The sequence below is a fragment of the Primulina huaijiensis genome, chromosome 7 (genome assembly GCF_012295235.1).
Source record: "Primulina huaijiensis isolate GDHJ02 chromosome 7, ASM1229523v2, whole genome shotgun sequence".
Classification (NCBI taxonomy): Eukaryota; Viridiplantae; Streptophyta; class Magnoliopsida; order Lamiales; family Gesneriaceae; genus Primulina; species Primulina huaijiensis.
The window spans coordinates 6,147,577-6,170,624 of NC_133312.1; the positions used below are offsets into that span (position 1 = coordinate 6,147,577).

Consider the following 23,048-nt stretch of genomic DNA (forward strand, 5'->3'; position numbering starts at 1 on the left):
TCCATCTCACAAAAACGATCGTGACACCGTCTCACACAAGTTTTTATCTTTTTTCAAATGTCATTTCCTTTTCCGTTTATTATTGTTAAGAAAATTCAGGACAGTTGGGTTTTTGACTCGGCAACACGTGGACAATTTCAGAAAGAAAATGGATGAATGGAGGAGTGACCTGGAAATAGCAAAATAGGCGTGGAGAGAACACCTTGTTATGTTTTTTTTTTTGGGAGTTTTTACAAGTTTTGAACTGTGGCTTCTCCCCCGCTTCCCCTCTACTCCACACACGTATATATAAATACCAATTTCTCCTTTCACATACACTCACTCTATTCAAAAACACACCATAGCTATATATACACTTTCCTGTATCTATCTATTCATTCTGTTCGATGATCGATCTGCGAGAATCGGAACAGTAGCTGAGCTGTCGGAGCTACCGATGAAAATGCTGAGTGAGTTTTCATTTCCATTTTCCTGTCGTTTTAATGCATTTTCGTTTTAGCTTTATATTTTTATGCTGGTGATGTTTCTTGCATTTGTAGATTTGACGAAATCGGCGAGGCATTATTGCTTTTTTTTTTTGGATTTTATTGGAGTATCGTTTGAGCTCTATTTTGACAGTTTAAGAGATTATGCAGATCTGTGAAGTTGAGCTGGGATTTTGATTTTATTTCGTTGTTTTAGTTATTCAGATGTTAATTATTGATTCACAAGTGTATACGGTGGCATTCGAATTCGAAGTTCGCCTTGTAAAAGTAATGCAGCTCAGATGACATTTGTTCTCCGATTTTTGTTTATTGGGTCGTTATCTTCGTGAGAAGATTGTTATTAGGAAATGCTCTTCGGTGTTAACTATCTATTATTTCAGTGCGTTCGGGATTTTGGATTCATAGAACGGAGCTCTGGCAGTTATTTTCGATGGAAAGTGTTTTCAAGTTTGAATGAATTAATTTTTAAAATTGATTTTCCGATAGGTTCTGTTCTGATTTATTTTGAATTTCGGATTTAGAATCGAAATTGATAGAATATTTGAGTAACACGCGGAATTCGTAGAATTGTGTAATGCTTTTTGTTTGAACAGATATTTCATTATTATGACTTTTTTGATATATAGTTTGATCAGATATTTTTTTTGATAAAGTTCGACAAAGATTTTAAACATATTGTATAGTCAGCCGAAAAGGTAATTTGGCACACTGCGTTTCTGCTACTGCCAGAATAAGCTGTAGCTCCTGTCTCCTAGAGCATATCGTGAACACATGGAAGCAGCCTTTTTTTGTTTGCGGCATCTTTTCATATTCCCTGCAATTGATGGAAGGTTTCAAATTTGAATTTACCTTCGTCTATGGCCATATGAACGCATTTTGGGCTCACGAATCTTGCATCATTGTTCGTCTCATATTATTTATTCAAGCTCAGAGTTCAAGCTCAGAGTGGATAGTGGATACTTAGTTGTAATTGTATTTTGGTTCTGTGAATTTCTTTTACGCATGTTGGCTATAAGTGACTTATATAGGTCATACATATCTACATACAATAAAACTATTACACGACAAGAACAAATAATAGTATGAAAAACTGAACGTTGTTGAGTTCATGTCGTTCAGATGAAGTACGATCGAATAATCAGTTGAAGACCCGCATATATTTGAGAGCGAGGCAGTGTGATTTTCCTGTCATATCACTTTCAGAAATATAATATATAAGTAAAATGTGGTACAGGTGCTGCAGTTTTCTGCTTGGCGGTATGTGCTGACAAAGATAGCTTGTTAATTGCTTGACAGTGTAGAATCTCATCTGACGACAATGCAGGTACATGTCCAGTTTCAATTCTTTTCACGGTTGGAGTGCCAATATTTCTCACAGAAACTATTATTGTTTCAATTGAGTTCCACTGCTAATGCTGCTATGATCATAAATTTCGATGTAATTTATGCATAAATACAGCTTCTACAGTAGATATAGCCTGTTATAACATCGCATTTATTTTCTAATTGCAGCAATTATGAAGGCATATCAGTTAGCTTTGACAAACTGTCATATCATGAAGCAAACAGGCCTGAATAACGAGAATACGTCTTCCAACATCACAGGGTCAAATCTGCGAATCACACGAGCTCGGTTAAAAGCCTTAGGCTCTTTAGGAGGTTTGCCTCCTTTACATCCTTCAGCAAAACAGGATGGGAAACGGGTCTCGCGTACAAAATCTAAAAGAGCAGCATCGTATAACAACAAAAATGCATCAAGTTCAGCTGCTTGTCCCCAGCAAAAGAAAAGGGCTACTCTCAAGGATATAACTAACATCACTTGTGATAATTTGTACACAAACTGCGTTGGTGCAACTGCAGGACAAGTAAGATAATCATCATCACTTGAGAATTGTAGCATTTATTTAATATATTGCGATGACAAGAATATTCTCTCATGATCTTTGTACATCTCGAGTAGTCGACAGCAAATGTTCAATTTGTATCTCAATTTTTTTGTCCGTGGGATATTTGAGTCTACATTTTGTGAAGTGCTGTGTCTAGAGTTCAAAATTTGAACCTGTAAACTTACTAATGCTGAACATTCCTCTTTTCTCAGGCTAGAAACCAGGAAAGTAAAAGCTCGAGACAAAATATTGGGAAGATGGTAACTGCTTGTTTTGCTAAAGAGGTTCAGGTTCCTGGGTATGAAAGGAGAAACGTCACAGAGAAAATGAACATTCTAAAGGTGGAGGAATCACAAGAAATTGGTCCCATAGTGAACTTGGCAATTGAACCAACCGAAGGAGTCGACCACAAAATGTCGAGTACAGCAGTTCTAATTCCTTTGGATACAATGCCCAGTAGCCACACTCCACAGCTAACTCCATACAACAGACGTAAGACTTTGTATTAAGCTTTTCAAAAGTAAAACTTGAAGTTCTTCCCAACTGACTAGTAAAAAATGCAATAATAATATGTGGAGTCTGACTGTCCCAGTAAATGCTCTAAGTTTTCAAATGAATCGGAGTAGTCCTACATTTTGAGGACTGGCCATCGGCATGTTAGTAATTTGTACTTTGTACACGAATTCCTCTTGGTGATTGTAGAATTACAGTTTAAGAATGCCCTGAAATTTTTATATTGAAAAGAAATGTTTATCTCTCTGTAATTATTTTATGAGCACTTTGACATGACAATTAAAATATTGTTTCACACAATATAAGCTCACAACATTGCACAAAGCAATTTAACTTCGCTAGTATATATTCATGTCTCAACAGAACATGGAAAAATGTTTCTGAAACCTAGATTGACTGTTTTTGGTTGGTTTTCATACAGAAGTCTGGGTAATAATGATAAGAAAAGAACTGCTATTAATCCTCCCATGGCACTTTCTTCTGGTTCGATCAGTTGTCTTTTGACAAAAATTATCAATACGTCAGTATTAATCTTATTATGTTTATCGATGCAAATTGTGTTAAAAATAAAATCTCCACCTGAAGCTGGGACTTCATCCTTGTCTTTGCCATCACATTATGTATTATAGATCTCTGAAGAGATATTATTCTTGAAAATTGATTAAGAAAGTATGCACTGAATAAGTGGTCTCTCTCTAGTTTTTGCTCATGAGTTTTAACAGTTTGTGGATTATCATGCAGAGAATGGCAAGCTTTTAAGTAAGCAGGAAAACTTGGGTGATAGGGGCATCACTGATATAGATTTAGAAAAGCATCCGCTGATGTGTAGCATGTATGCAGCTGATATATATTCTAATCTTCGAGCAATACAGGTACGCAAGGTTGCCAAAGCTCTGTTAAATCATTTTGTCGAGCTTAGTTCTTTCTTTTATGGCTTGAATTCCAGGCAGCTTGTCACAATCCTATAGGGGGCTTAGTTTTGTTCTCTCTCATCACTACCAAGTTATAATACCAATTGAGAGACTACAGCATAATAGCTCACAACTTGGATTCTTTAAAAATTTAAACTTCTGTTGTAACTGTGGAAGCTAAATAGATGTTCCAGAAACTCTGCTGTTTCTCTCGATTAACAAATGAAGTACTGTTTCGTGCTCTCACTTTATACTTCTCTTCCAGATTTACCGAAGGCCTTCGGTTGATTACATGGAAAAGCAGCAGCATGATATCACTGAGGCAATGAGGGGTATTCTGGTTGATTGGCTTGTGGAGGTTAGTTTACTCAATGGAATATTACTTCTTGAATCTAAGTTTTTAGATTTGGGGCACCATCCATTACCATTTCAAGGTTTAGGGGTGTCTATTTGACCTACGTTTATATTTTCACCTGGATCTGTTGCTACTGATGTTCTGATTTCTCATCATTCTAAACCAGCACCTTCCTTTGTGTCTCTTGTCCTCCCCTTTCATTCTAACATTTTTCTTTACCATTTACATCTTTAAATTATTGAATAACAAAATTCGGTAAAATAATTTAACTTAGCTATGAGAGTGACCTTAAGTGCTACAAAGAAATATAAAAACATTTTTGGGAGGTGAGGGAATGGTAGCAGCCTAGCAGGGATGCCCAGGGCCATTATGTAACTTTCCTTCTGGCTTTCGCTTTAACGTTTTCTCCTATTATTTTCCTCAAATTCTGTAATTTAATTTGTCCTAATGATTTCACGTGTGTTGTCCTTTTTTTTTTTCCAGGTTTCTGAAGAATATAGGCTGATCCCTGATACACTCTACTTAACTGTAAATCTTATAGATAGATTTCTATCGGCAATTAACATTGAGAAGCAGAAGTTGCAACTCCTTGGAGTAACATGCATGCTAATTGCTTCGTAAGTTACATACAATAATCAGAGCACATGTAAGCTTCACAAGTTCATTTTGCTAAACACGACTCTGAACTGTCTTTATAGTCCTTCGAAAACTTATCACATACATCATGATTTTATTTCTGCCAACGATTATCCCATGTTTCTAGCCAAATTTGAACATGTTGATTCTATAAATTCTATTGTGGTAGAGACTTTTTTTTCCTGTAAATACCACATGGAAAATTAATCAAAATTGGTGTTCTCATAATCTTCTTTCATTTATCCTCCTGGTTAATGGTTTGAAGGAAATACGAAGAAATTTGTGCTCCTTGTGTGGAAAATTTTTGCTTTATTACAGACAACACCTACACAAAAGGAGAGGTATGTCGTATGCCCTTGCCTGAAATTCACCTCGCACATATTGGCTGGAGTAATTTTAAGACATTTCCCAATTACGAAGGAGCTTGTGTTTCCGGTTCGTCTGGACAATTTTTAATCTTACCCGAAGCACTCATTTCTTGTCAAACGACAGGTACTGAAAATGGAAGGTCTTGTTTTGAACTATTTAGGCTTTCAATTGTCTATTCCCACCACGAAAAAGTTCCTCAGGTACCTGATGCACCTTGCAATCTTTTTTTCTTACGGCTGTTTTGCTTAGTTCACCACCTCTTATATTGTACTTTCAATGCTGATTATAGGAGGTTCATTCATGCAGCGCAAGTTTCTTATGAGGTAGATATAAAAATTGGTGTTCCATTTATGTTTAGTGATAATTATTAAAGAAGCCATTTTGATTTAGATTAAATCCTCACTTTTCCAGATTCCTTCTGTGGAGCTAGAATTCTTGGCTAATTATTTAGCAGAACTAACACTGATGGAGTACAATTTCCTGAAGTTCCTTCCTTCTCTAATTGCTGCCTCAGCAGTGTTCCTAGCCAGATGGACACTTGATCAATCAGACCATCCATGGGTTGGTTTTCTTGTGCCTCTTTCTTTTCTCCTTTGGACACTCATAAAATCAACTTTATTCAAACCAAGTACTTAAATTCCGTTAAACCAACTAGTGAACCAACTACACACTTTTTTTTTTGCAGAATCCAACGCTAGAGTACTACACAATGTACAAAACATCTGACCTGAGACACACAGTTCTTGAGTTGCAAGATTTACAGCTTAACACCAAGACATGTACACTTGACGCCATTCGTGAAAAATATAAGCAATCCAAAGTAAGATATCTGATTCCTCTACACTATATGTTTGTAAGTGCACTTTCTTCTTTTACACTAAATTAAATGTGTGCTAATATGGGATCAATGGCACTACTAACTCCATCATACATAATTTCAAAAAACATGCTTATGTTAAAAATTTAAAACGAAATCTTCCACTGATATAGTTTTTGGAATGACAGTTCAAGTGTGTTTCAACTTTTCGCCCACAAAAACCTGTTCAATCACTGTTCTAAGCATAACAGGCTCATATTTATTACGACGACGATTGACTTTCTTCTACCGGAGGATCATTGATAACTAACTGGATGTGAATGGGGAAGCACTGTAATTCTTCACTCAAGAGTACTGCAACTTCTCAATTGTTGTAAGTATTTCCGGTCTCTTATAGACTGTTTTTGTAACGAGAAGATTTAAATAAGTGATTATATATTTCTTTATTGTGATATTAACTTTTTCGAGAGCGGCAACCATCTGCTGGCTGGTATGATAGCTCTAACTTCCTGGAAAATTCATTTGTATTTGTTCTCAAGATTGAACTTTGCTTACTATTAATGAAAATAATTTGGTTGACATTCGATTCTTGCATTGATATCGTGCTACAATTTGGAATTTTGATGAGTCTCTCACGCACCACTTTTTTTTTTCCCATCCAAATTTAAGATAGAACATACACAAACACAAACACACACACACTCGTTAGGAGAAGATTATAAATGATTAAAATTTTAAATTATTAATAAATAAATACTTTTAATAATTGTCAATGAAATCTCATAAAAAAGTTGATAGCCTTTAGGACGTATGTCAGCTTGTTAGGATCAATTGGTCAATTCAATAAATTTTTAAAGTGCAATTTTTAACTATTGAGTTGATTTATCTTTTTTTTTTAATAATATTAAATAACATAAACGATAAAATTTGACAATTTAGTTTGAAATTTTTTCAAACAATCAACAATAAAGTTATAAAGTAAAAAAATTTGAATGTTATATTTAAAATAAATAGAATAATTGCAACAATTATAAATACTATCCTAGTTCACCAATTGATATAGTAATACAAAAACTTGCATCTTCTGTTCTCCTTTCCATTGCTATAAGTTCAAAAACTTTTAGAGTATGTCTTTTGTGAGACGGTCTCACGGATCTTTATCTGTGAGACGTGTCAATCCTACCGATATACACAATAAAAAGTAATAATCTTAGCATAAAAAGTAATACTTTTTCATGGATAACCCAAATAAGAGATCCGTCTCACAAAATACGACCCGTGAGATCGTCTCACACAAGTTTTTGCCAAACTTTTATGCTTTTAATTGTCTGTATAAATTTTGTGAAGTTTCTTTCCTCACGCACCTATATATTTTTACCAAATGTAATTCAAAATTTATAATTTGAATCCTCCTTGTTTCTTGATAGAATCGTTAACAAGAAGCAAAAACTCGTACATCTTTCTGTTTGATTATATATATATATATATATATATATATATATATANATTTTATTATAATATTCAATTATTACAATTTTTTTGACAATCAATTATATGCAATTTTTTATTTACAATGTTGTTTGATTATTATTCTTTTTCATGTAAATTGACAACAATTTCTACTGGATGCTTTTACTTTCTTAGTCACCTTTAATTTATTAGACACTTATACTTGATAACATAAAAACTACACATTATTATTAGGGGTGAGCAAAATTTCGGTTAAACCGAATTAACCGACCGAACCGAGTCAATTCGGAAATTCGGTTTTCAAATTAAAAAAAGTCGGTTATATCGGTTAATTCCGTTCGGTTACGGTTTTCAAAATTTTGAAATCGGCTAATCGAATTAATCGATAAAATAAATACTATTATTTAATAAATTTTTATTATTTATCAATTTTAATATATTTTTAAATTTTCACTTTTTAATTTTAAAATCAGCCCTAATTCTAAAGAAAAATTTGTGATGTATGTGATTTTATTTTTTATGCATTTGTGTAGACTGTAGTGTTAAAAAAATTACATATATAATTAAAGTTAAATCACTAATTTTTTTAAAACTAATCGGTTAATCCGGTCACCAACCGAATTAACCGATTTTAATTTGGTTCGGTTTTCATCGGTTATGAAAATTAATTCGGTCGGTTCTGTTATTGCTAAATATTTCGGTTCGATCTGATTATGACTAATTCGGTTCGGTCGGTAACAAAACCGACCGAATGCTCACCTCTAATTATTATAACAATCTATCATCACATAAAAAGTACTGATGGATTGATTTTAAAAAATATTGATTAAATGTTGTCATTTATTTGCGATTTATAATAATAATATTTTTGACAATAAATCATCTTTTTACTGACTCTTATGATACTTATTTTAATATTTCATATCAACTCATAAGTATAATTTGCACAATCAAATTATTAATGTCATATTGATATTAACTCCAGAAAAATAATATATTTAATTTTTCTAATTGTTTAAATATCTTAACGGGAACATTTGTGTACTCTTATCTTGAGAAAAATTCATTGCATTTATAAAGTTTGAACGGTAATATAACTTTATAGTATACATTTAATTTGAAAACTGAATTCATAGTATGACAAACACTTCTTTCATTTCTATTTTTTTGTGTAACCCAAAAGAGTTAATATTTTTTCTCTTATATCTTCTCCAACTCATTGTAAAAAGTTTTTAAAAAATATTTATATCTAGAAAAATATTTTTATTTATTGTTTTTCTTGTGTATATATTTTGTTATATGTGAACATTTATTTTACTTCATTGTCTTAAATGTCATATATCTTTACTATATAATTTGTGTACATTGAAGATGAATAAGTTTATTTTGTAGTTTTTTATTACCTGGACTTAGGTTGATATATTAATATTTGATATACATAGATATAATAATTTTTAAATTCAATTTATTCACAATGATTTTTCATAACAAAAGCCAACTCAAAATAATAAAATTTAAGATTCATAATTATTTTAAATATGATATAAAAACAATATGTTGAGATTTTTTTTTGACATTTTAGTTGCAAAATACAGTGATAAATGCATGTAGGTGCACTATTTCATTGTGGCAATTATAACTTTATTTAAATATCTTATTTCTCACTCAAGGATCAAAATTTGTTTATTTCTTATTTTGATTATCGACAAATCCAATATTTCATTTAAATGTTTTTGTTAATAATATTTACATGAGTTTTATTTTATATTTATCCAATTTGAAAGGGATAAATTATAATTCAATATATAATAATATTTGAAAACTGTAGAATGCTTCTAAATTTAAAAATCGAGTAACATGTAAGGGATCAATTCAAAACTAAAAGTTGATGCAACATGTTTCTTCTAGCTTTACAATCGAATAATATAAGATCGAGCGTTTGTCGCTTTACCAAAAGCTATAAATGATGATAACTATGCAAGTCAAATCTTTAATTGAATCATACAACAGCTCAAGCGACTACCCATCGTGGACAATTATTGTACCAAACAATCTATCTCCTAATAATTGCACCAATTGCAATCAATGAAAATCAAAGTCGCGATCTTGGCTCTGATACCAATTGTAGGCTCAAGCGTTTACTGTTATATCAAAACCTATAGATTATGGTAACAGTGCAAATCAAATATTTTAAATAGCACAACAGTTCAAGCACAACATTTTAATTACTCTACCCAACATGATCAATTATTGCACTCAACAAATAAGTTTATGCAAATAACCTTTTACTATATCATATGAATTTATAAGACATTTGAGTAGAATATATACTTGATATCCTACATAAGTAGTATGAAAAAAAAATCATTTTTCATTTATTTGAAAATTTAAATTTTAAAATAAAAAAATCATATATACACACACACACACATATATATAATGATCTCATTATTATTACGTTACAATGATAAATAAATTATTATTTTTAGTTTATCATCATAGTCTTTATCTCAATAAACACATTTTCGAATGTAGGATGTTAAATTTAATATTGACATTAGATAATTATAGTATTAATTCTAACATTCTTTTTTTATTCTTCTCAATATATTACTTTTTATATCTTCAAATATATTAATCTATTTATTATTGTATACAAAGTATAATAATTATTTGGTTAATTGATCACATTTAAGATTAGATGTTTAGAAAAAATTCTAATATATCTTTAAAGACCAATAGATGATGAAATTAAATTTGAAATCAAGAGAAAAATTAAGAAAATGTAGAACACTACAGTGCATAAACTTTCGCTTTGTACAGTGACAAAACATAAGGTGAGACCAAGTGAGATACTTATATATATGAGTCTCATTCAACTTAGTCCCATTATAATATTTTTATTAACCAACTTTGTCCTTCGTTTTTATTTAACTAACTTTGCAGTGTGACTCATTCAAGCATTAACTTTTTATTTTTTTAGTACATAGTGGCCTCCACTCTCACCGACTTCAATATTTAGAAGTCGTTATTAATAGTTTATAGGTAATAGACAATTATTTAGTTTTTATTTCCTGTCTTTTGATTAATTGTGTAATTTTTTATGTTTTACCTAATTCATTTTTAGAATTTTTATTGAATTTTTATAATCATGATTAGAAGTGATGCACGCAAATAATATAAAATTAATATGTTTTAAAATGTCAATATTGAAGTGTCGAATAAATGTATTAAATCATTATTTAAGAACTTTTAGAAAAACAATATACATCATAATTCAGATTTAAAGATTAACATACAAATAAAGAATTGCGATGAATATCTCATAAAAATAAATTGTGTTAGCCCAAAAAGATTAAATATGATTATTGTAAATGAATTTTTCTTAATTAATTAGAAAATTTTTAACAAATGCGCCAAATTAATTAGAATGTTTTCAATATAGTATGTCGATAAATGTTTTTTTATAGGAGTTAGTGATTGAGTCCTTATGAACATTTAAAAAAAACGTGTCTTTAGTTATAGTAACGGTGTCTTATAATTTAAAATATTAAATGAAACAAATTTTCAAGATAAAAAATTAATTAAAAAATTCAAGAATATGTGATTACTCAATTAGTTTAATTGACACGCTCTTTAGTTTGCTGATTTAATAGATATTAAATCCACAATCACTGAGTTTGACAAGAATTTTTGTAGAATAAAATGCAATTAAAATAAATTACTTGATTGTATATGTTATAAAATTTTGTATATTTCATATATGTATGATTTATTTCATTTATAAGGTTGAAATTTTATATATTATGATATAAGATTTATTATGCATCTTAACCTCGATAAATTTATTAAAAATTTATTTGTTTATATTTTAATTCTTGTTACCACATAATTTTGGTTTCGTATCAGACTTTGTGTATTCGTTTGCTTGAATCTACTGTTCCACATTTTGCTAAGACTCAGAACACGTCAAACATGAAAGTATATATTAATTTAAAGATATGATATTACTTATTTATTTCAATAAACGTGTTTATTATTCACAATACTGATAAAAATAACTTAAAAATAATATGTTGACGAACATATATATTGTCAGGAATCCAAAAACACATTTCAAATGTCAACTTTGACACTCAATTTTCAGTGACTACCAAAATATCTTAACAACCCACAATTTATGGACAATATATTAACATCTTAATTTTAAAATCAAGATGATATTCTCCCTTTTACATGAAGAATTCATAATTGAAAATCGACAATATTAGATATATAGATATTTAATATAAACTCGTGTGAGCTCATTTAGGCCCACCTTTAAATAGGTTGACAAATTTTCAACCCAACCCATTTAAATTGGTTTGGTAGTGTTGGCCAATCGACGGACCCAACTCAAATTGATGGGTCTAATCACAACGATCCTTTACCTTGTTTTATTCAAATAATTTATAAATATAAACCGCCAAAAAATGTTGGTTGAAATTTTTTTTTATTTAAACACATAAATTCTAGCCAGCGATTATAAGTAAAGAGATTTAAAAATTAGAAACTTTTTTTTATATATAAAAATGGTATATTATAATAAATTTTTTAACCATATTTTATTAAATAATTTTAAATATAAATCTTTGCAAAAAAATTTTTTTTTAACTCATAAGTTATAGCCAACGTCACAAAAAAAATAAAATAAAATAACGAGGACATGAAAAAAAATTAATAAGACATCAAAAAAAATCACAATTCAACAATGAACTATTTCTAAACTTTAATTAATTGAATTGACATAATGAAAAGAAAAATAAAAAAACTAAATCATTGGATTAAAATTAATATATTGTAATGTGGGTATACAACAATAAAAGCAAACAATTAATAGTAACATCATAATTTTAATATCAAGATGATAATCTCCCCTTTATATGAGGAATTCATGATTGAAAAGCGATAATAGTAGATATATTGATATTTAATACAAACTCGTCCGGGCTCATTTAGTCCCACATTTAAATAGGTTGACAAAATTTCAACCCAACACACTTAAATTATTTGACGATGTGGGCCAAATAGACGAACCCAACCCAAATTGACGGGTTTAATCACAACGATCTTTTACCTTGTTTTATTCAAATAATTTATAAATATAAACCACAAAAAAATGTTGGTTCAAATTTTTTTTATTTAAACACATAAATTCTAGTCAACTGTAACAATTAAAGAGATTTAAAAATTAGAAGTTTTTTTTTAAAAATGGTATATCACAATAAAGTTTTTAACCATATTTTATTAAAGAAATTTTCTTTTGCAAAAAATATTTTTTAAAACTAATAAGTTATAGCTAAAGTCACCAAAATAAATAATGAGGACNTTTTCAACCCAACACACTTAAATTATTTGACGATGTGGGCCAAATAGACGAACCCAATCCAAATTGACGGGTTTAATCACAACGATCTTTTACCTTGTTTTATTCAAATAATTTATAAATATAAACCACAAAAAAATGTTGGTTCAAAATTTTTTTTATTTAAACACATAAATTCTAGCCAACTGTAACAATTAAAGAGATTTAAAAATTAGAAGTTTTTTTTTTTATTTTATAAAAATGGTATATCGCAATAAAGTTTTTAACCATATTTTATTAAAGAAATTTTTTTTTGCAAAAAATATTTTTTAAAACTAATAAGTTATAGCCAAAGTCACCAAAATAAATAATAAAGACATGAAAAAAATATTAATAAGACACCAAAGAAAATTCATAATTCAACAATGTAATAAAGTTTTTAACCATATTTTATTAAAGAAATTTTCTTTTGCAAAAAATATTTTTTAAAACTAATAAGTTATAACTAAAGTCACCAAAATAAATAATGAGGACATGAAAAAAATATTAATAAGACACCAAAGAAAATTCATAATTCAACAATGAACTATTTTTAAATTTTAAGTAATTTAATTGACGTAAGAAAAGATAAATAAAAAAAATCTAAATCATTTGATTAAAAATAACATATTATAATGTGAGTAGACATAAAAGATATCAAATACTAATTTACATAATAAAAAATAAATAAACAAATATAAATTGATAATGTAGGTAGATAACATTAAAAACAATATTGGCACAATTAATTCAGATCCACAGTTAGAGGAAAATACCATAACCAAAAGAATCAACGATGAGAAGGAAATACCATAATCAATGAAGATAATTATTAAAATAAACACCATTCAAGAAACAGCAGAATTAAAATGGTATATTATAATAAATTTATTAACCATATTTTATTAAATAATTTTAAATATAAATCGTTGCAAAAAAATATTTTTTTAACTCATAAGTTATAGCCAACGTCACAAAAAAAAAATAAAATAAAATAACGAGGACATGAAAAAAATTTAATAAGACATCAAAAAAAATCACAATTCAACAATGAACTATTTCTAAAATTTAATTAATTAAATTGACATAATGAAAAGAAAAATAAAAAAACTGAATCATTGGATTAAAATTAATATATTGTAATGTGGGTATACAACAATAAAAACACACAATTAATAGTAACATCATAATCTTAATATCAAGATGATAATCTCCCCTTTATATGAGGAATTCATGATTGAAAAGCGATAATAGTAGATATGTTGATATTTAATACAAACTCGTCCGGCCTCATTTAGTCCCACCTTTAAATAGGTTGACAAAATTTCAACCCAACACACTTAAATTATTTGACGATGTGGGCCAAATAGACGAACCCAACCCAAATTGACGGATTTAATCACAACGATCTTTTACCGTGTTTTATTCAAATAATTTATAAATATAAACCACAAAAAAATGTTGGTTCAAATTTTTTTTATTTAAACACATAAATTCTAGTCAACTGTAACAATTAAAGAGATTTAAAAATTAGAAGTTTTTTTATAAAAATGGTATATCACAATAAAGTTTTTAACCATATTTTATTAAAGATATTTTCTTTTGCAAAAAATATTTTTTAAAACTAATAAGTTATAGCCGAAGTCACCAAAATAAATAATGAAGACATGAAAAAAAATATTAATAAAACACCAAAGAAAATTCATAATTCAACAATGAAATAAAGTTTTTAACCATATTTTATTAAAGAAATTTTCTTTTGCAAAAAATATTTTTTAAAACTAATAAGTTATAGCTAAAGTCACCAAAATAAATAATGAGGACATGAAAAAAAAATATTAATAAGACACCAAAGAAAATTCATAATTCAACAATGAACTATTTTTAAATTTTAAGTAATTTAATTGACTAAGAAAAGATAAATAAAAAAAATCTAAATCATTTGATTAAAAATAACATATTATAATTTGAGTAAACATAAAAAATATCAAATACTAATTTACATAATAAAAAATAAATAAATAAATCTAAATTGATAATGTAGGTAAATAACNGAAGAGTTTTTAATAGAGAAAGTGAAACAAAATAACAATTCTTGGATTTGAACTTATATATATTAGGCTTTTTTCATTTGTAAATGAAAATTGGACTTGTCATTTGAATTAATTGAATTAAACGGAAGCATATGAGAATGTCCCATATTGAACATAAAAGAAAAAATGAGTTAGCATATATGGTAATACATTTTACGAGAGTGCGATAGAAGATGCTAATCAAGGGTCCTATTTGCACCGAAAAGACTTGACTCGTGTATGAGCGCACGATCTACGTATGTCGAATGTTGGATCGGTCCAAGTCAAAATTGGTTACCTTTGCACTCTTGGCCTTTCATGTGGCTGGCTAACCTTTTGACCTTTCAAATAGATTGCATGAGTCTATATGTTAACACAATTTCTATATATAAACACAAATTCTTAGGGGTGTCAATCGGGTCGGGTTTCGGGTCAACCCGCAAACTTTTTTTTCAACCCGAACCTGAAGCAACCCGAAAACCTCCAACCCGAACACGAACCCTTCTAACCTAAATCAACCCATCTAACCTGAAATTTATTTATTTATTTTTATTTTTTTAAAAAAATTTAATGAAAAAAATTCAAAAAATAAAAAATAATAATAATATTTTAATTTAAACACATAATAACAACATTTTCGATTTAAATTTGAAAGTTTAATTATAGAAAATTAAAAGTATATTTAATAAATCAAATAAATAATTGTTAAAAAAATAAAAAATATACAAAATAAATATTAAATGATGAAAATTTAACATATAAATATACAATAAATTTTGTTCAAACATACAATATATAAAAATATAGGTAATATTTTTTTAAAAAAAAAAATTTTCGGGTCAACCCGCGACCCAACCCGAAACCCGTCTAACCCAGCACTAACCCGAAACCACCCAACCCGAACCTGATTTTTTTCGTGTTTGGTCGTGTCGGGTTAACGGATCGTGTTGCATTTTGACACCCCTACAATTTCTTCTATGGAAGCTTCTTTTTGTTGATAAAGTTCGGTAATGTTTCATTCGTTTATATGTGGACTTTGTGCTAAATTGCTGTAGGTCTCGCTATTGTATCATGTGAAATAATCGTTCACCGTGAATCTCGATATAAGTCCCTGAAATTTATTATTCGGTAATTTGTTATAATTAGAATAATTATTGCACGATTCAATTTAAAATAATTATTTATACAGAATAAATTAGAAAGATATGTTAAAAATATGCATGATTGAGAAATTTAAACAATATAAAATAAATATCAGAGTTAAATAACACACATATATTGAAAATATACAAAACCGAATTATTTGGACAAAGAATTTAAATGCAAAAAATTTCATACTTAAATACATACACATGGACAGGGGTTTTTAACTGTTCACAGCAAAATTTTAAATAATTTAATAAAATAAAGTAAGAAAAAATGAGTTTCTTAAACTAATGAAACTGCGTGACTTGCAATTTTTTTTTTAAATGCAAGTCACGCCAATGAGATGACGTGACTTGCTTAAATAATTTTTTTTAAAGTAAGTCAAACCATTGAATAGGCCTGATTTGCTTAATTTTTTTAAAAAATAATTGTTGAAAACTTGTGATGGAAGAACTATGTGAAAGACTGACGATCGACTACAGTTTTATTAATCATTAACATATGCATGCATCTTCCTTCTTTTACAAATAAGACGTTAAAAAAATTAATTAAAATTCGTGTGTTAGAGTGATGTGATATATCACCGATCAGTACTAACATGACGTGTTTTTTTATCCGAAAATTTGCTTATATATCATTTGCCCTCGTTTCAAATGTATCATTCTTGTGCTTTTATCATTCTTCATTCCTCTGGATTTTCGTTCGATGTTTGATCAAGTAATTGCACTTCAGCACATAGGTTTTTATGTTTTAAATTAAGTTTGTTCTTCATGTTTGATTAAAACCATTAATTTTTTTTTTTTTGTGATTATGTATTTGCAGATAAAAACTTCTATTTGAGGTAAGTATTGATATAAATTAATTTATTTGAGTATTTGAATATAAATTATGAATTTACCATAATCTTACATTTCGAGTTTATGATTAAAATACTTAATTATGTTTCAATGTATTAGTTATTCTTATTATTTTATATTATGCAAATAATAATAAAAATACTTAAAAGTATAATAATTACCATTGTTGTTTTTTTTATATAAGTAGTATATAAAAAAAATTAGAATAACAATTAATTTATTTTACACATAATATAAATGTTCTTATTGTAAATATTGTTAATTTTGTTCTTAACTACTTAAATACAAATAAATAATACAATTAATTTCATTTCTTATTATTTTATCTGCATGAAAACTTATTAGTATAAAAATTATTATTTGTAGTATTATTGACTTATAAAATACAACTAAGAAATACAATTTTTGTATTTTAGAATAATAATCAATTTTTGTTTAGAAAATAATAATAATAATACTTATATTTATAATTATTATATATTATTATTGTTGTTGTTGTTTTATATAGGTAGCATATTAAAAATTAAGTATTACAATTAATTTATTTTATACAAGCGATATAAATTTTTTTTATTATAAATATTGTATTTTTGTTCTTATCGTATTAAACACAAAATAAGTTGTATAATTAATTTATTTTATTATTATTTTATTTCACATGCGTATTGTGAAAACTTATTATTATAAAATTATTATTTTATTATTATTTGTATTATTATTAACTTGTAAGATGTAAATAAGAAATACGATTTTTTTATTTTAAATTAACAATAATACTTATAATTGTAAGTATTGTTGTTGTTGTTTTATTTAGGTAGATTATAAAAAAATAAGTATTACAGTTGATTGATTTTACAAAAATAATATAAATCTATTATTATAAATATTTTTATTTTTGTTCATAATTTATTAAATAAAAATAAGTAGTATGATTTTATTATTAATTTTATTCGTATTTAATATGGCCGTTTATTTATTTTACAGAACTAATATAAAATTTATTATTCTAATATTTTTATTTAAAAAGTATACATATAAATGATTTTACTATTATTTTTTTTTTGCCTATTTAGTATGAAATTTATTATCATAATTATTTTTATTATTATTAACTTATTAAATAAAAAATATTATTATTATTTTTATTATTATTGATAGTAGTAGTATAGTCAAACAGATTTAGCATTTCATCATTATTATTTTAATTAATCCTAATAAAAATCAAAGCATATTGTTGGAACATTTCATGTTCTTGATTTGATGTTAACAAAACTTGTTATTTTGTTTCTAATGATTTATCGAAGTGCGCAGGATGATGAAACTGATTACCGAGCCAAAACTAAAGCTATCGAGACGCAAACTGAAAGTGCCAGCTGAATGCCCAAACTGAATCAGCTCAACTGATATATCAAGAACAGTTCAACTGATTGTCCAGCTGATAGGTGGTTCAGCAGAAGAACTTCAGAAGCCCGGCTAGCTGATGAAGTGCTCAACTGATGAAGATCCCAGCTGACCAGTTCAACTGAAAGAGTGAAATCAGTTCAACTGACGAGTCAACTGATTTCACCAGCCTAACTGAAGATTAGTTCAAATGACCAGTTAGGAGCATCAGTTAGAAATCAATCAATTGCAGATCAAGACAGGCTTATCCAAGTGGATTCTACCTACGCACAAGGATACAAAAGCAATTATACAATCAAGGTACAATAATGGACGTTGCAGCAATACTTAAAGACAAAATGTTCCATAATGGATGTCGGAAAAGTCGAGACACAAATATCTAAGAACACATTCAAGCTGCAACGGATACAATTATTGAGTCTCACTGTACGATCAGTTTTCCTCATATAAATAGAATATCAGTGAAGACCAATAAATAGAATAAATGTGTGTGAAGAAGAGAGGGCACGATTAAAAGTATTATCAGCTTACAGAGAGAAGCAATCAGCCCTGTTGTGAGAGAACACTTCAATGTGTTATCAGCTTAGTATAGAAGCTCTATTTCCCTCAGTGTGTGAGAACACCTTTGTGTAGTATTCATTGTTCAGTTCTCACACACGCACACAATCACTCACATTTATCAGAGAATTGAGCTTATTGAATAGCTGAGTGAGTCTTGCACAAAGACAATAAACTTGTGTATGTAGTCGTTGACACACAGACGTTAAACAAGTGTTGGTTGGAAGTTGTTGCCTTCAGTCTAGACTAGGAGTTCAATTAGGCAGTAGAGTAAGTCCTAAGCTGAGTTTTGTGCAAGTCATTGTATAGATTAATGTCTTCTCGTGTATCCTACACGAGGAGGTAGAACGGGTGATGTAAGAGCAGTTGAAGTTTCCGAATATCCATAAACATATCTTGTTTATTTAATTGTTTAACTGTTGCTTTCAAACTGATATGATCAATTAGAGCATCTGTCAGTTCAGTTTTTACCATAACTGAACTGATATATGCCACAACTGATTCTCTTTATTTTCAGTTATTCAGTTGCACATGATATAAAATATATCAGTTTTTCTTTACGAATGATTATTTCGAATGTTTTCCGATTGATTTAAAATCAAACTCGATTTAATTCATCGGTGTAAACATTCTTAGAACACGAGCTATTGAAGATCATTAAGAATATTGTGTTTGAAGCACCTTCGCAGGTGTTCACACGATCCATCACATATGTAAAATAATTTTAGAGTGTATTATTTTATGATATTCCACATTTTGTTATTCAATTGTAATATAAAAATTTGTTATCACCTTTTTTTTTATTTTGTTTGACCTGTTGATTTTTTTTTTTACAGGAATGGACAGTGTGCCAATGCTTTTATTTGTAGGTGGTAATGTTATTATAGGACATCACACTGTAAAATATAGTACTAATGCATTGAGGGCAACACGAATACCAAGATCTATTAAATTTCATGAATTGAAGGAAATAGTGTACCGTCCGAAAAATAGCGAAAGTTTAAAATTTAACATAAAATTATCAACAAAATATTCCTACATAGATAGGTCACATTGTGTAGAAGTGCATCTTGACATTAATGATGACAACAATTTACAGTTTATGCTGGATTCTATTAATGAAATGCAGTGTATTGAATTGTATATCGAAATGGATTTCATCGAGCATAATGTACATGTTGAGGTTCCTGAATCATACATTTCATGCATAACTGAAGGGTTCAATTCGATGTGATTTAATGATGAAGATGGAACTTCAGCTGCTGCTTTTTTCGAACCAATAGATGAAAATCTTTTTAATTCGAAAGTCTAATTGTAGAAAAATAAATATATTTAAATTTGACCAATAGATTCCTGAATCATATATTCCATGCATAACTGACCAATAGATGATTTAAATTTGAAAGTTTAATTGTAGAAAAATAAAATATATTTACTAAATCAAATAAACAGTTGTTTAGAAAATAAAAAATGTTCAAAATAAATATTAAATTATGAAAAATTTATGATATAAATATATAATAAATATTTTCCACACATACAATATATAAAAATGTAGGCAATATTTATTACTTATAATTTTTTTAAAAAACATTTTAAATTTTCGGGTCAACTCGGATCAACCTGGGTTGACCCGAACCCAACCCGATCAATTTTTTCTGGTCAGCTATCGGATCCAACCCGATCTGACCCAAATCTGAAAACCATAAACCCAAACTTGATTTTTTTGGGACGGAATCGTATCGGGTTGGTGGGTCGTATCTGATTTTGACACCCCTAGTCTACTATAACAAAAGTAATAGATAATTCATATATAATAGTAAGAGTTTTTGTCATATTGAAAAGTTCTCACAAAAATAAAATGCTATAAAAAAATTGATATCAATATTAATGTATTCAATTACCGTATTAAATATTTGAAAATTAATAAAAGCACCCACATTGGTGCATTAATAGGTAATTATTAACACCAATTAATATTCAAACACCAATGCAGATATATAGATTATTAATCTTGGTTGTCATGTCAGCATAGAAATTCAACTGAATTAATCTCGTTAATTTACATAACTTTTTTTTAAAAAAAAGACAAAAGATCATTTTACACTTTAGGAGAGCGTGATATGTCCCATTACACACTGCCCCATTAATTTTAAAAAAAAACTTTTTTTCAAAAAAGGCAAATAGCCAGTTTTACTCTCCCTATATATNTTATTATCCTTTCGTTTATTTCGCTTTATTATGTATATTCGTTGCCTGACCATTTAACGTGAAAGCTGAAGATCTGAAAATTCACGTGAACCTCAATAATTCAAATATGTAGTATTCACATTCTTCTCCTATATAATTGTCGAAAAATTCAACGAATGAGTTATCACTTTTCTCATAAATTTTCTCTCAATTTTTATTGGCAAAATGTCTAACATCGACGTACTCTTATATTTTGGTGGTCATGTAGTTAGTGATAATGGATCGGTTGAATATAGCATTCCATTTGTTAGACCAATACGAGTATTACGATCTATTAATTTGATGGAGTTAGTTGAAGTTGTGCATAAAATGTTAGCAATCGATCCAGCGAATTTTTCTCTGAAGATGTCAACAAAGTATTCATTCATGGAGAGAGCATCTTGGCATGAAATTCAAGTCAATCTCGTTGATGACGATGCTTTACAGTTTATAATGCAATGTGACAATATGCATATTTTATATCTGTACGCGGAAGCAAATTCAATTGAGCATCATGTTGGATTTGATGATCCTGAATCCTACGTTCCACATGCATCCGATTCAGGTTTCTATAACCAACCCGGTACGTCTACATATGGTGGTTTGCAGGAGCAAGAATCTTACGTTCCACAGGTTACTGAAGGACTCGGTAATATGAGTTTCGATGATGTAAGTGGGCCTTGGGATCAATATATAAATGTTTCATCGGAACAAAATAATGCTCCATATTGGCCGAATCCAACATTAGATACGAGTGCTCGTTGTCAGGATCAGGCCAATAATGATGATATTTGGAGGACTGATTCTGAATCCGATATGTCATACAGCGAGTCTGAAGAAGAAGAAGTGAATGTTGATGATGAAGTGAATACACATCATCTCAACAACCACAACGCGGCACATTACAGAGGTAGACCGTACCATTTCTTTCAAACACTTCTGAAATTTTCTTCGAAATTGTCGCATGACCCGATTAGGACGATGCATCTCCACGATGTCAAAGCATATAAGGGGACAAACACATCGTCATATTTTGTTGTCGTATGAATCAATAACGATCTTCACATCTATGTCATTCTTCTGTTAAACGATCCAATTAAACTGTAAAAAATAAATATGTTAAAATTAAATATTATATTAATCAAAACAAAATAGTCTTCATTTAATCACTATTAAATATTAAAATTCTATGATACCTCATTATTATTCATACGATCTAGAGAATCCCTTATAATTTTTACAGTATGTGTTGGTGAATGTGTGTAACTAAATCCAAATATCCACCTACAATTAAAAAAAAATACATGTAAAGAAAATATACAAGATATATATGATATTACCAAAATAATTTTTAAATATTACCGTGCACCATATGGAGAAACTGGAATAAAAGCATCCGTATCAACGGGAGGTACAACTAATGTTAACTCATCTCGATCGGGGTTAACACATTTAATCCTGCTCTATGCTCATATCTGCTTATAATAATTAAAATTGTTCAACAAATTTAACAAAAAAATTGTGTTAAATAATCACATCCCATTAATGATACCTGCAGGATAAATAAAGGTCCAGCCATTGTAGTCTTCTCTGTACGTGACACGTTAGACAACTCATGGTATATAAATGCTAAAACTGCACTACCTCAACTAGAAGACTTCACCACATGTAAAATGAAACGCATGTGTCTCGCGTCGCCAACGTTCAACAAGCGCAGTAATCAAATAATTATCATAAACCTGTGAGCCACATTCTAAAACTCCATAAAAACCCATATGATTTAAATATGCTAGTACAAGACTGTGTAAGTAATTATCAGTATATAACTTCCAAATCAAATTATCTGACTTCTTCACTTTGACAATATCATCAACGGTTAAGGAAGAAACTTTTGATGTCATATGTGTTGCTTGTAAATAGAGGACACTGGGATCTTCTGGATTTCGATTATCTGCCATTC

At 28.8% G+C, this 23,048-nt stretch overlaps 1 protein-coding gene across 1 annotated transcript; it reads left to right on the forward strand.

The window, feature by feature from the left end:
• Positions 1 to 259: 259 nt before the first annotated feature.
• On the forward strand, positions 260 to 6,555 carry LOC140980343 (cyclin-A2-2-like). The gene is made up of 13 exons (XM_073446109.1): positions 260 to 449; positions 1,720 to 1,809; positions 1,998 to 2,350; positions 2,584 to 2,863; positions 3,626 to 3,756; positions 4,061 to 4,153; positions 4,634 to 4,767; positions 5,052 to 5,127; positions 5,279 to 5,355; positions 5,445 to 5,478; positions 5,567 to 5,716; positions 5,841 to 5,975; positions 6,161 to 6,555. Exons 3-13 carry the CDS (start codon positions 2,003 to 2,005, stop codon positions 6,212 to 6,214), a joined length of 1,512 nt encoding a protein of 503 aa, XP_073302210.1. The 5' UTR covers positions 260 to 449; positions 1,720 to 1,809; positions 1,998 to 2,002; the 3' UTR covers positions 6,215 to 6,555.
• The last annotated feature ends 16,493 nt before the right edge of the window (positions 6,556 to 23,048 follow it).

Bases quoted from the DNA above. Each gene is read 5' to 3' on its own strand.
- LOC140980343 (XM_073446109.1), top strand. From the start codon at position 2,003: ATGAAGGCATATCAGTTAGCTTTGACAAACTGTCATATCATGAAGCAA. The intron at 2,864-3,625 runs GTAAGACTTTGT...ATTATCATGCAG, and splicing joins GCTAACTCCATACAACAGAC to AGAATGGCAAGCTTTTAAGT. The intron at 5,479-5,566 runs GTAGATATAAAA...TCACTTTTCCAG, and splicing joins CAGCGCAAGTTTCTTATGAG to ATTCCTTCTGTGGAGCTAGA.